Below are 14,941 nucleotides of genomic sequence, written 5' to 3' on the forward strand. Positions count from 1 at the left end.
GTTCAACTCTGTCGCTTCTGCTCTCCTTTTTTTTTTTTTTTTTTGCATCACTACTGAAAATAACTTGGTCAAGAAGATGAAGCTTTTAAAGAGACTGCAGTCTGGGCATGCTTAGGAAGTCCATTTGTTTGCATGGTCTGGTCATGAGTGATTCACTGCTGACATTTAGAAACAAAACTACACGCTCCACTATTCTCATAGAGGAATCAAAATGTTGGTCTGGCGAGAATCTCACTGGTCTTTCTTTTGTATTCTAGGGAATAAATGGAATTTCTGGTCTGGATGGTCTTGAAGGAAACCATTGGGATTAAAAGGACCCCAGGTGAATTTGACACTGATCAGTACCTTTTAAGTAGATGTAGATTCCAGTTTAGGAATGAGAAAATTTACATCCAGGGTAGGATCTCGTAATATTCACATGAACAGAGGTAGAAAAAGTCAACTTGGATAGATGCATCTCCGTTGGGGAGGGGGCTGCGATGGCTACTGTTTCCTAGTATGGACTTATCAAGCTGAGTCTTGGCCCAATGAATATAAACTGGACTAGCTTTTGATTGAAGACCAAATGTAGAGACAGGAAAGAATCCTGGCTTTGTAGTCAAAAGACCTGGGTTCAAATCCCATCTCTGCCAAGTCCTTTTAACTGCTTTAGGTCTCAGTTTCTTTATGTCTACGGTCCCTTTCAGCTCTCAGTTTCTGATCCTGTGTTAGTCACGTCAAATCACATAAGGTTTTGCTTTTATTTTTCTAATGTTTAGATGGCACTTTAAGATTTGTAAGGCATTTTTCAGATGTTATTTCATTTGGGCCTCACAGCAGTCCTATGAGGTAGGTGCTATTATCATCACTACTTTACAGATGGAAAACTGAAGTTAAGTGATTCATACCTAGGTCACACAGTCCATGGCAGAATTTGAACTCAATTCTTTCTGATTCCAAGTCCAGCACTGTGTACTGCACCAACTAGCAGCCCAAGGTTTTCCTGGTATACTCAGGAGATAATGGTGAATAAAGAGCCCGTTTGTTTTGTATTGTTTTTGTGGGGCAATGAGGATTAAGTGACTTGCCCAGGTCACACAGCTAGTAAGTGTCAACTGTCTGAGGCTGGATTTGAACTCAGGTCCTCCTGAGTCCAGGGCCGGTGCTTTATCCACTGCACCACCTAGCTGCCCCAAAGAGCCCATTTCTACCATATCTGAGCATTATCTCAAGGAGGCCAAGAAAACTCCCAAGCCTGAGCTCCCCGTAACAAACAACAATTTTGCATAGCAGAGTTCAGGTTTCGAGATCCAAAAAGCAGCGAAGTAGAAGAATTGGCCATGGGTATAGGAAAGAATTGCTACAATTACAGTGTGAGAACAAGCTGTGTTCTTAAGAAAAATGTTGTCTATGGCCTCTTTGGTTCTGTTCTCTGTACTTTGATCGTCTTGGAATCTGAGCAGTTTTTTCCTTGCAAGGAAAGGGCCATGCCTGGGTTGACAACAGTCAGATGAGGGGGAATGAAAAATGGCCCAAAGGGCAAAATTTGCCTGAAACAGAATATGAGGCAAGTTAAGAAAACAAAGATTTGGATTTAATGAGAACATGAAAAAAATGGGGCCAAAACATAAGAAGCAGGAACGTGTTTTTTCCATAAAAATCACCCTTAGCCTGGAAAGCTTGAGGAAAGAGTTGCCCTGTTGGGGGGAAGCTGCTTTTAGTTATTTATTTATTTATTTTTAAATACACAATTATTTTCTCCTAGCAGATTTGCTCTTTTGAATTGGGAAAAAAATCTCTGATTTATTTGTGTTCCTCAAAAAATCCCTGGGGCAGCTAGGTGGCGCAGTGTATAGAGCACCGGTCCTGGAGTCCAGGAGGACCTGAGTTCAAATTTGACCTCAGACACTTAACACTTACTAGCTGTGTGACCCTGGGCAAGTCACTTAAACCCCAATTGCCTCACTAAAAAAAAAAAAGAAAGAAAAAAAAAATCCCACAGCCTTTCTTTCTTGGACCAAAGTATTTCAAATCAATTGACTTGGGGGAGGGGGAGGCACAATGAGGGTAAATGACTTGCCCAGGTCACATAGCTTGTAAGTGTCAAGTGGCTGAGGCCAAATTTGAATTCAGGTCCTCCTGAATCCAGGGCCGATGCTTTATCACTGCACCACCTAGCTGCCCCCTCTAGCTGCCCCCTTCATTTGACTTTTCTCTGAATTTTTTTTCTTCACAATGATTTCCTTATTAAAGGAAGTGCTTTTTAAGATCTCTTTGGGCAAGGGCTGTTTGCTACTTAGTCTACTTTTCCCTCCAGAACCAGGAAGATGTACTTGACACACAGTAGGTGCTCACTGAAGGTTTGTTAAGGGTATTATCCATGATTCAGCCATTATTATTCAATATAATATATACTGAAGTTAATAGTAAGAATTCCTGTCTTATAGTTAATATAGCTGTAATATCACATTGGGGATTTTTTTTGGGGGGGTGGTAATTGACTACTTTTGAATGTTTACATTTTTCCTTCAGATTTTTTTAAAAATATGTAACTCTTGGGGCAGCTAGGTGGCGCAGTGGATAGAGCACCAGCCCTGGAGTCAGGAGTACCTGAGTTCAAATCCGGCCTCAGACACTTAACACTTACTAGCTGTGTGACCCTGGGCAAGTCACTTAACCCCAATTGCCTCACTAAAAAAAAAAAAAAAAAAAGATATGTAACTCTTAAAAAAAACAAACAACTCTATTATGTTTTCAGTATGAAGATGCTTGATATAACGGGGATGGGTAGAATAGGTCAGGAAAATTCATCTTTGTTCAGTTTGACCTCATTATTTTTTCCTACAAATCTCCAACACTAGCGTACAGATTGTTGCCCATATTGCGCCAATGTGTCAGAGTATGAATGAATGAGCTATCTCTCACATGCTGCAGAAAACGGAATAAAAAGAGAGAAGTTAATTGGGTTTATCTTCATTTCATTCGTGTTTTAGACAAAGCCTTTCTATTTTGAAGGTCAAATTAATGGAGGTTTCTCTTCAGAGGGCAGTCATTCTCTAATTCTATTTATCTAGGGTCCAAGAGGGGATCCTGCATGAAAAGGAACACGAGGACATCTAGGAAGTAAAGGCCCCCGGTAAGTGTTGGCCAACAAAGCAACTCTATCATTTGGGATATTGAACTGTGATCTTTAGCCTGTGAGTTGTGGCCCTCTAGGAGAAGGGAGAAAGAAATGTGTGGAATTACCACAAAGGGTACAGGAATCCACCCATGCCTCCAGATATGGGCCATTTAATCTTTACTTAGCAAATATGTTTTCCTGCAAACTGGTCTCACCTGTTTTATCTATTACTCTTTTCAAATGTATGTAGTCCCTGTTTGTGATGACTAAAATACAGTTCAAGTGAAATGCTATAGAATTCACAGGAGCTTTTTGACAATTATTTACCCAATGACACATTCTAATAGAATTCTACTATTTTGGATGGTGGTCTGAGAACTGTTTTATGTTAAGAAGGGGTCTTCATTTTAAAAGGTTGAGAACAGCTGATCTTGAGTGCCTTTGTCTGTGTTCTCCATTAGAAAATGGTACTGACTGAATTTGAGAAGTTTTTAGGTGGTCTTCTTTGGTTTCCAGTTTTGGTTGGTGTGTGTATCCTTGGTCCCAGTCCTACCCAATCAAGCTATCCTAATGGGCTTAGTAAGGTCAGGAGACAACTTAAAACTTTAAGCACTGGAAAACAAGGTTCTAAAAAATGAATGTGAAAAAATTGGTTTTTTACATGTACCTTGGGGAAAATTCTAAATAAATAAATGAAATTCTAAAAAAAAAACCCAACAACAACAAAAAAAAACCCACACAAACTTTAAGCAGGAGCAGAGTTTCTGCTTAGTCCAACAACAACAACCACCACCTTTGCAGATTCTGCATCAGTTCCTAAAGCACAAGCCTGACCATGCCACTTACTATCCTCAGCCTCTGAGAACAACAACACCCCACTCAGGGCCAGCCAGGTGTGGCCTCAATTTAATCATTCTTAAGTAGGTTCTTAGTCAGTTACTCAGTCTCACCCAATTCAATCAATTCCAAATCAGTCTTCAGGCGGAGCCCCTGGGGCAGCTGCCAAATCCCATTATTTTATCACACTAGCATTGTTAGGATAACGAAGCCACAGGTTCTGAGTTATCATCTTTAAATCCCAATTCATCCTGGTACATTACAGGATAAATTCTTTCTTCTAGATGTAAACTCTCCCAAGGTTGTAACAGGTGCACTGGGTGGGATTCCAAAAGGAAAGAAATGCTCTTTCCTGGATTGGTGGAATGGCCCCGTGGGAATCACTCAACTGCCACCAAGACTTGATGATAGCTGAGAATAAAAGTTATACGACAAATTTTCATTGACTATGAGATGATGTTGGAGTCAGAGATGTCTATTCTTGGATTAATGTAGGAACACACTTGATAACTCCACAACCCTTTATTCTTTTGTTCCCATGTTTGGGTGTGTAGCCCTGAGGGATACATAGACCTCCTCTATCAGTGGGACAGGTTGGGGAGACAGTTCATCAGGACTACTGTATTACACCTTATGTTCCCCTTTGAGAATTTTGGAGGGATTTAAGGAAGATATTCTGTAGTTATCTAACATTCTCCCATCATCATGGAAGTTTTGAGTGCATTAACCTTTATTAAACAAGAAAATTATTTGCTATATTAGACATAGCTTAGAAAACTGTATTCGAAACTGGTACCATATTACCCTACTTTTTCTCATAGAAATGAGGCAATGGTCCAACACATGCCCAACATTTCCAGCTTCCAAATGTTTATAAAGCATCTACTTGGATATATTTTTATCTTTTAGCTCTATTCTCTTCAATTGACATCATTCTCTCTTCTGGTGAACAAATTGCTCCCAAAAACTTTTCCAGATCTATTATAAAATTCAAGTCAGGACCAAAAAGTAAAATGGAAGGAGGCTGTTTTTCATATTGCATACCTGTATTACGTAAAAGTAGCACAGACCCATATGGTGAGATTTTTAGGGGAAAATATTAAGGGCTTAGAAAAAAGCATCTTGCGTTGTTTCATCTGGTTTTATCCATAAAGTTCAGGTGAGATGGGGGTGAAATCCCAGCATTTTGGTATTTTCCTTGCCCTTCCTCTGAACTATTATCCAAGTTGCTGTGATGAGAGTAAGTTATTCCATTTGCCCTACAGGGCATCTTGAAGAATGAGTCTCTGTTTACTAGCGCCCGGCTATTCGGTCATAGCTATAAATCATTCAGTACTCTTGGCATCATCAAAGTCAGTGAAGAGGCATCTTTCCTCTTCTGCAGTCGAGACCTTACTGTTTATCTGGATGAAAGTAAAGAGTTCTTTGCTGCTTTTTCCCTTTCCCTTTCGTTGAAATGCCTTTCTTGTCAACACCTTGGAAAATGCAATTCTGAACCTAGGGGGAATTTGCCACAGTCAAGGGAATATGAAATGCTTGTTTTCAAAATGTTGTGTTTCAATTTAATCAAGAGATTCCAAAGGAGACCAGAAAGTCAAGTACCCCAATGAGGAGATTTCCAATTATATTAACTTCTTGCTGTAGATTCGCGGGCAGTGTGGCATAGCTAATACAATGACAACTTTGAAATCAGAATGTTTAAACCCTGCCCCTGACTGATGCTTACCAGCTGTCATGGGGCAAGGCACCAACTCTGTGAGCCTCTCACTCCAAATCTGCTAAGTAGGGATCCTGATACCTGTGTTCCCTGCCTTCCAGGTTTGTTGTGAGGTTCCTTATGTAATTAAATAATACACATAAGGGACTTTTACACTCTACAACCATCAACTATCATCGTTATATTGAGCAACCAGGTCTCTTCATTCATTGGAAGAGTATAACGTGAGAGTTCTAGAATTTGGTATTAGAAGGTTTTATTATTTGTTTGCTTTTTAAAAAAAATTATTGTTGGCAGCATTCCGAGAAACATTCAGTACTGTGTTCAGTTATAACCCACCTACAAAGGGTTCAACATCAGGATTAAATGAGTATAACATATATAAAGCACTTTGCATACCTTAAAGCACTATATAAATCTTAACGCAGATAATGAGGATGAACACAAACATATGCCTAGATGCTAAAGAGAAATAAAATGAAGGTCCCAATAAAAATTAAGCAGTGGCACTCAAACTAAACAGTACCGTTCTGCCTCTTCTTTCTTTTCCCTTTTCTTTTTTTATTTCAGTTTTGTTTTGAGAGGAGTCTATTTGCTATATAGAGATGATTTGTTTTTTCTTAGTAGCCTAATATAAAACACTGGAAGGTCCAATGCTAACCTGAGGACCTGAGTGGAATTTCCATAGGCCTGATCATTTTTTACAATTATTTGCAGATATGTTGCTTTTAAAAATACTTAGTTTTATGGTAATGTTCCACATAATTGCACACATATAACCTACATCTAATTGCTTACCACCTCAGGGAGGATGGAGGGAGAGGGAGAGAAGGAGGAATAGAATTTGGAACTCAAAACTTTAAATTAAAATGTTTATGGTTATTCAAATAAAGTAAAAATACTTAGTTTTGGCTGGGTTTTTGCCCTAATGATGAACTTCTGACCAGGAAAATAACTTTAAATATCTATTTTGAGTATGTGTGTGTGTGTGTGGTGTGTGGTGGTGTGGGTGTGGTGTATAGATAGAGGACATCGAGTAGAGAAAAAACATAGGATATAGGACTATCTGGGTGAGGAATAGGTCCTAATTGAAATAGAGTAGCAGTATTTTTCTAAGTGTTTGCTTACAGACTACCTAGACAGAAGATAAAAGGCAGATGAGGAGTTTGGAAGACAGACAATGAAACCCAGTATGGAAGATATGATGCTATAGTGATGAAGAGGCAGCTAGGGTGGTGCAGTTGATAAAACACTGGACTTGGAGAGCCAATAATGCGAGTTTAGTTCACTGTACATTCCAAAGGCATCAAGAAACATCATCTCAGGAGACATTCAATAACCTTGGATTGAGCTGCTAATAATTAAGAATTTTATAGAAAAGACCATTATGAAAGCAATGGCAGCTTATAATGCTCCATCATCTGTTGCAGAGGATAATAAAGTTAGAAAATCTTGGAAGAACTAAATAAAGGCATCTAAGTGAAATCCCAATGAATTAATGAATGAACCAGCTTTTATTAAGTGCATAGCTTAAGTGCTGGGGATATAAATAGAAAAATAGGAGTCCCTGCTCTCAAGACATTCGCATTCCAATGCTCCAATTCTGCATCTCTGATTTTCTATTTGACATCTACACTCAGACATCCCATAGGTATCTCAGACTCAACATGTCCAAAACAGAGCTTCATATATCTCTCTCCAAAATCACCCTTCCTTCTAACTTCCTTAATTCTACTGAAGGTGACCTCCTTTCTTCCACTGATCCTATTTCACATAGGAATCATCTTCAACTCTTCACTCTTTCCCTTCATGTCCAATTAGCAGCCAAGTCTCATTGATTCCACCACCTCAACATCTCTTGCATCTGGCCTCTTCTCTCTCCCTATGCCATGGCCACCCAAGCCCTAATCCCTTCTTGCCTGAACTATTGCAATAGCCTCCTAAAGAGTCTCCTGAATCCAGCCGCTATCCTCTCCACCCCCATCCTCCCATACTGTAGGGAGAGAACTTCCAGTGAGGAAACTTTTCTACTGTAAGAAATTAATTGTGATTTTATCCAGCTTCCCCCCAAGACTGGGGGGTGCAGATTAGAACCCACAATTTAGATTTTATACAACACACTACCAATGATGAGATCAATCTTGTTCTGGAAAATTACATTCTTGGTGGAGCTATCTGGGGCACTGAGAGCTTAAAGGATTTGCCTAGGGTCACCAAACCAGTTAAGTGTCAGAGGCCAGATTTGAAACTCTGGAAGATGAGTCTTCCTGCCTCCAGGCTGGCTCCCCCACTCACTGCACCATTCCATTCCCAACACTCTATCCACTGGCACCACCTAGCTGTCACCAGGAAGTCAGGAAAACCAAGGTTTAAATCCTGCCTCTGACACGTAGCAACTATAAGACCCTGGACAAATCACTAAAACTATAAATTACAGCACAGGCAACCATCTCTGCTTTGTAGGAAGGAATTTCATCCCTGGGAATTGCCTGAGATCAATGAAATCACAGTCTTATTCCAATAGGGAGAAAAGTTTTTGACTCAGGCTGTTTGATTCCTACTCATTAAATTTACAAGACAGGGTTCGCATAGTGAGTGGATTGAGATCTAGACTAGAGATCAGGAAAACCTGAATTCAAATCCTGCCACAGATTCTCACTAGCTACATGACTTTTCATGTCTATTTTTTTTTTGCAGGGCAATGAGGATTAAGTGACTTGCCCAGGGTCACACAGCTAGTGTCAAGTGTCTGAGGCCAGAGCTACATACTTTTTGAGTCACTTAATCTCTCTTGGCTTCATTTTCCTCGTCTGTAAAATGGGGCTGATAATAGCACCTATCTCAAAGGGTTGTTTCAAGGACCAAATGGTATACATAAAGCACGATTCAAACATTAAAACACCATATAATGTTAGTTAAGGGATGTTATAGATGGAAAGAGCAGGGAATAACTGGATGGCCAACCTGTGTGCTCTAGGGATACCTACTGAATATCAAGAGAGTTAAAAGAAGGTCCCCTGTTCTTTGGGAAGGGCTCCCATGAGATTAATTTAGGAGAACATAGGTAAGAATTGCATAAAGTTGGGCAGGGCATGAATGGGGCTGAAACCTGCATTATTGGCACACCCAAAGCATTTAAATTTGTGGATCCCATAGATGTAAAAACCCTACATTTGGTTTTCCATAACATCATATTGATGGTACAAGAATAAGAAAACATGTTGGATAACAGTTCCCCTGAAAAAGATGTGGAATTTTCATGAACTTCTAGTTTGTCAACAGTGTGACATGGTAGCCAAAAAAGTAAATTCAGTCATTGCCTTCATGCATAGTGGCATAATGTACAAAATGAAAGAGGTAATAGTTGGGCTATATTTGGCCCCTGGTCCAGGCCATCTAAAGTATAGTTCTGGGCACCACATTTTTTTAGATGGATCTCCCTGTATTATCTAAGCTGAAAGTTTAACAGAAAACCCTATCCCATCACTGATTGGCATAGGAGTTTTGACCTGCTTCATCTCCAATTTTTTTCCAGTTCACCCCTCCTTAGGCAGCCTAGTGGTCCCCCACTCCAAGAGGCTCACCATATTGGTGCCAGACCAAGTACAGACAACTGATTGACTTCAGCTCTACAGTAGCTCAGCAATCAAGAGTTCAAGTGGAGGCAGCTAGGTGGCGCAGTGGATAGAGCACCGGCCCTGGAGTCAGTAGGACTTGAGTTCAAATCCGACCTCAGACACTTAACACTAGCTGTGTGACCCTGGGCAAGTCACTTAACCCCAATTGCCACACACACACACACACACACACACACACAAAGTTCAAGTGATCCTTCAACCTCTACCCTCCCAAGAAGAAGTGGGTGATTACAGGGTCAAGCCACCAACCCGTGTGCCACATTTTAGGAAAGATACAGACAAGCTGGAGCAGGTCCAGGAGGGCCTACCAGGGTGGTAAAGGAGTTGGTGCCATCAATTCCCAAAGAACTGGAATGTTCAAACCAGAGAACTCTTATATGGGGAAAAATACTTCAAGTATCTCAAAAGAGAACTAAAGAGGAATCTCTTTTCTGGGTAAGTTTGAAAGCCTTGTGCACCCTTCATGGAATCTTTAGGTTAAACAGAATTCTGTGAGGTCATTCAATGCATCTCTTCATCTTGATGCAGGACCACACCCAAGTCAGTCCAGGCCTAATAAAAATTACTCTGTTTTAGAGACCTTCAAATCAGGAAATTCCATTATTTCCCTAAAGAACTGGTTCCAGTGTTTACAATCTCTTCTCTTCTAAAATACTTCTTTTTAGCTAACTTTCCTCTTTAGTTCTCTTTTTTTCAAAAAAATGGAAAAGTTTTAAAAATGCTTCTCTTTTTTCCTGAACAAAACCAATATAATTTAGGGTCATGTTTGTTTCAGAAATGATAGTTTATCTACTTCTAGAATGCAACATTTGTAGTACAAAGAAAAATCCATCATGAAAAGGAATTCTATACACTGTAGTAGGATTACTTTTAAAGATGATCTATAGAACATTTCAATCATAAGAGAATTTTTCCTTCATGACCTGAAGATCGCAAAGGAAAAGATAATATTATTATTTCAATTTCTAGAGAACAAAGAATCAATTGCCCTGGCTTTGATGTGTGTATGTGTGTGCTAATGAGCTTTTAGTCGTTAAGATAAACCATTTTTTTCCAACAAAAGCATAGGACGGATAAGAATAAATTCAAGACAAATGTCATCTGGAGTATTTCCTTTAAAAATTGGGTTTTATTTTATCTTCTTTTATTTGTATGGTGTACTGAAGATATGACTGTGGCACCTGTGAGTTTCTTTGCAAGTAGAAAACTGCAATGACATTGAATGATTTTCACAACAGGACTCAAATTACCTTATTAATTTTCTTTAACTTACTACCTTTATGTGGCAGCTGCAATAATCTTTTCCAGAATGAGAATGGATGCAGCCACAATGCTTTCACCCATCTGTAACTCATTTTCAACCAGGAGTTCACACAAAACCAACCATTTGGAGGAAGTTTCCTTGGATCCTGATGTAATTTTTTCATATTTGGCTTCTTTCAGGGTCCTCCAGGACCAAATGGTGTTAAAGGGAGTCCTGGCAGCTTGGGGAGCAGAGGAAATAAAGTAGGTCGCATTTCTTGATGTACTTAGGAGCTTCAGAATTCTTTGTCTGGTTGCTTAGACTAAAAAGACCCTTAAAATGATTGTGAATGATTCCTACTCAGTGGCAGAGTATCTGTTACAACCAGTAATGCCAAAGGAATTGGTCATTTGGCCCCTGTCAGCACAAATTATTTTGCCAACTCTGTGCCTGGGCAAACCCAAGGGACGGTAGCATTCTGGGAATGAGGACACCTATGAGAGAAAAATTCCGATTGAGAATGATCCCAAAAGACCCAGTCTTAGCCATGGCCTACTTTTGTTTGAAGTACCTTCAGGAGACTGTCTATTCTGAGACAGGCTGTATTTCCTTGCTAAGTTTTCGGAATCTATGCCCAGAGAAGACATAATAAACTTTGTGGCAAGACCCCAAGTGGAGGTAGCTTTCCAAGGTTCTTCTTTGATGGTGATGGACGTAGGACTAGATCTTTTTGGACCAGCCTCTGCCTTTTCTGGAAAGAGCCAGGTCATTGAACCTGGATATTAGATTTAACTATACCATCAATTAAGCAGCTAGGTGGTGTAATGGTTAGAGCTTGGTTGGAATCAGGAATATTCATCTTCCTGAGTTCAAACCTGGTCTCAGATACTAGCTATGTGACCCTGGGCAAGTCACTTAACACTCTTTGCCTCAGTTTTCTCATCTGTAAAATGAGCTAGAGAAGGAAATGGCAAGCCCCTCCCATATCTTTGCCAGGGAAACCCCAAGTGGGGTCCGGAAGAGCTGGACATAACTTAAAACGACTCGACAACAAAACAGCACCAAAGAGCTCTTGACAGATGACAAATCACTTAGCAACTTTGAAGCCTCTTTTCTCACCTGTGAAATGTGGGTTTGGGTTAGATGATTTCATAGGGCCCATTCCAGCTCTCATCTCTACAGTTCTCTGCTATTTCATCTCCAGAGCCCACTCTCATTGACCTTGTCTATATAGCTTACACAGCCATTGCAGGCTTCCTCCCAAGAGCCAACCCTATATGTGTCATTGTTAAGAAAGGGGTTAAACTTCATGCATAAACCTGAGCCAGTTATCCCCATGTGTAGTCAGCTGATGCATCTCATAAAGTTGTGTTATGGCTCTCGGGAGATTGCTTAGTAATCAGCAGCCCAGAGCTACTGCCTCTGATGTCACCTTCCCTTAGAGCCTTTAAATGAACTATGCCACTAACATCTAGATTATTAACTCTGCCTTGTTGCAGGAGACAGTGGGGTTTGTAGCTAAAACCTGAGCTGAACACCATTTGGCCCTATTCTTTCTTAGAAAGGGAAAAAACAATGTCGAGTCTTCTTTTGCATTAGACTGAACCCCTTCCAAGGGTGCACCCTAGTGCATGTCCCTTGCTGCTGAAGGATGGTTTCTCCCCAAGCAGGATGAAATTTTTCTGGAGGCTCAATTGGATAATGAAAGAAGAATTGGTCGGCATTAGACATTCCTTTCTGTTCAAATGATACTATAGCCTCCCTTCCAATTCACCATCACTGTAAAGTCCGATGGTGCTAACTCTGTGATATTACTTCCAGTTTCCGTCAAGTAGATTCCTCTAATCTCCCACCCTAAGCTTCATGGAGGTGTTGAGAGGACCCTGGATTTTCAAAGGCAGAATGCAAGGTCTAATAGGGTCTGCCAAGCTGAAAGCCTTCCCAATACAATCTAGGTGAGGTGATACAGTACTGTCTAAGCGGACCCACCTTACCAAGTTGCTTAGAGATGCTCTCATTCACTAAAAGGTTGGTCAGCAAGTGATGATGGGGTGAGGTAGGGCCAACAACTCAGGAAACCATTTGGTAAGACATGGAGGGGGAAAGAAAACCCACACCAAGAAGGTATATTTCCCTGAAGTGCAGATGTGCCATAAAATCAAGGTGATGGATTTATTTTTTGTTGTTGTTGTGTTTAACAGGGAGAGCCGGGGTCTCCAGGAGAGAAAGGAGCAGCTGGATTGTCTGGTTATCGTGGAATGCCGGTTGGAGTTCTCTTACTGCCTTGGTTCTTACTCTGAGGGAGCCTTTTATTATTATTTTTTTGGTTTTTGGTTTTGTTTGGTTTTGGTTTTGAAGAGTAATGAGGGTTAAATGACTTGCCCAAGGTCACACAGCTAGTACGTGTCAAGTGTCTGAGGCTGGATTTGAACTCAGGTCCTCCTGAATCCAAGGCCAGTGCTTTATCCACTGCGCCACCTAGCTGTCCCTGAGCCTTTTATTATTAACCAATGTGAAAATAGACTTACGAGGATTTCAGCCTGGGAAGAACAGAGGGAAGAGTGAGAGAACCTAGGCTTTTTAGGTTTCTAGAAATCGGGGTGGGTTGAGCCTGAATTACATGGTCCTTTCTAAGGTAGTCATCTTCCCAAGGGGCAAATTGTACTCTGAGAGTAATCAGGGCTAGCCCTGAAGAATTCTGAAAAGGGAAAAATTTGCCTCTCTCTGTTTCCACACCCCTCCTACCTTTTTTTCTGGGCATCCACTGTCCTAAAATCACCAGGCATTTATTAAGGGTTTGCTAAGTGCTAGAGATTGAAAGACAAAGGTCAAACAATCCTTGATCTCAAGGACCTTTGATTCTATCAGAATTAATGCAGAAGACCAATGGTGTCCTCCCTAATGATAATGCCTTCTCCCCGATGTTCTGTCTGATTTATCCTGTACATATCTGGTTTGTGCATCGTTGTTTTCATGATGTTTGCCCCATTAGAACTTGAGATCCTTGAGAGCAAAGACTGGTGGGGGGTTTTGTCCTTTCTTGGTATCCCCAGAGCTTAGCACACTGTCTGACATATAGTAGGTGCTTTAAAAATGTTTGTTGACTGACTGGTAACTACCAGAGAGAGGCAATGGGAAGAGAGCTATTTTTAGCTGAGATGATCTTTCCTAGGGGCCCTCAGATGACAGCGTAGGCTAGCTGCCTCTTTTGCCCTTGCATGAGGTTGAGCTCAGTTCGCCGTGTGGGTCACTTTGAGTGATTCTTTCATCCTCTGCTTTCAGGGAGAAGACGGAAGTGCAGGATATGGCAGAAGCGGAAGGAAAGGAGAAAAGGTAAGCCAGTGTTCCTCTGCACTGGAAGCATTCAGCTTCTTTCTTGTTCCTTTTGGCATCACTTAAAGCCAGAGAAGTCTTAAGAAAAAAGTTGGGTCTGGACAGTTAAAAACTCAGGGGTTTGGGGCAGCTGGGTGGCGCAGTGGATAAAGCACCGGCCCTGGATATGGGAGGACCTGAGTTCAAATCCAGCCTCAGACACTTGACACTTACTAGCTGTGTGACCTTGGGGCAGTCGATTAACCCTCATTGCCCCACAAAAACAAACAAAAATAAAAACCTCAGGGGGTTGCCTGTCAATATGGAGTGGAAACTAATGTGGTGGAGGTGGCGGGGAGGGAGTTTAATGGTTCAAGGAAGAGAAGAACCCTAAGCGTCTGTATTTGAAATTTAACGCTCAAGTCCCTCTTCTCTGGTGAGGTTCGTTGCTATGACATGACTTACTCCAAACTAAAAACAGAAGTGGTTTTTAGGAGTTTTGTGTTCTGAGTGTAACCTTGGATGCCTTTCAGAAGTATCTGGCTCTATCTTACTTTGTTTACTTTGGCCATTAGTGAGAGGTTCATGGGGTGCTCCTAGGGACATCATGTTAAGTAGCAACTTCCAGGGTAGCGGGTGGAGACGAGTAGTTTAATTTTATTTCTTCACAACTTTGTGCTGAAAGGATGCCCTCAATGACTAAAAGTCCTCCTGGGCTTCTGTGTACAACAGTGGATAAAGCACCGGCCCTGGACTCAGGAAGACCTGAGTTCAAATCCGGCTTCAGACACTTGACACTTACTAGCTGTGTGACCCTGGGCAAGTCACTTAACCCTCATTGCCCCACCAAAAAAAAACAAAAAACAAAAAAACACCACAACACAACAAAACAAAACAAAAAACAGTGGAAAGAAGACTGACCTGTGGAGTCAGAGGTTCTGGATTGAAATCCTGCCTCTAACATTTATACCCATACAGCCTTGGTTTTCTCATCTATAAATTGAAGGACCAGATGGCCTCTGGGGTCCCTTTGAGCTCCAGATGTATGGTTGCAAGTGATGTGATATGATATTAGACTGCCATGATATTTGTGA

The 14,941-nt window shown here is 40.9% G+C and overlaps 1 protein-coding gene across 1 annotated transcript in view; it reads left to right on the top strand.

The window, feature by feature from the left end:
- Positions 1-14,941, top strand: part of LOC122729332 (collagen alpha-6(VI) chain-like) — a 112,179-nt gene that overhangs the window by 55,624 nt on the left and 41,614 nt on the right. Inside the window, 6 exon segments of the mRNA XM_043968161.1 lie at positions 258-296; positions 299-322; positions 3,054-3,119; positions 10,736-10,798; positions 12,737-12,799; positions 13,818-13,868. Of these exon segments, the coding sequence (XP_043824096.1) occupies positions 258-296; positions 299-322; positions 3,054-3,119; positions 10,736-10,798; positions 12,737-12,799; positions 13,818-13,868 (306 nt within the window).

Source organism: Dromiciops gliroides, chromosome 5 (assembly GCF_019393635.1).
Source record: "Dromiciops gliroides isolate mDroGli1 chromosome 5, mDroGli1.pri, whole genome shotgun sequence".
Taxonomy (NCBI): domain Eukaryota; kingdom Metazoa; phylum Chordata; class Mammalia; order Microbiotheria; family Microbiotheriidae; genus Dromiciops; species Dromiciops gliroides.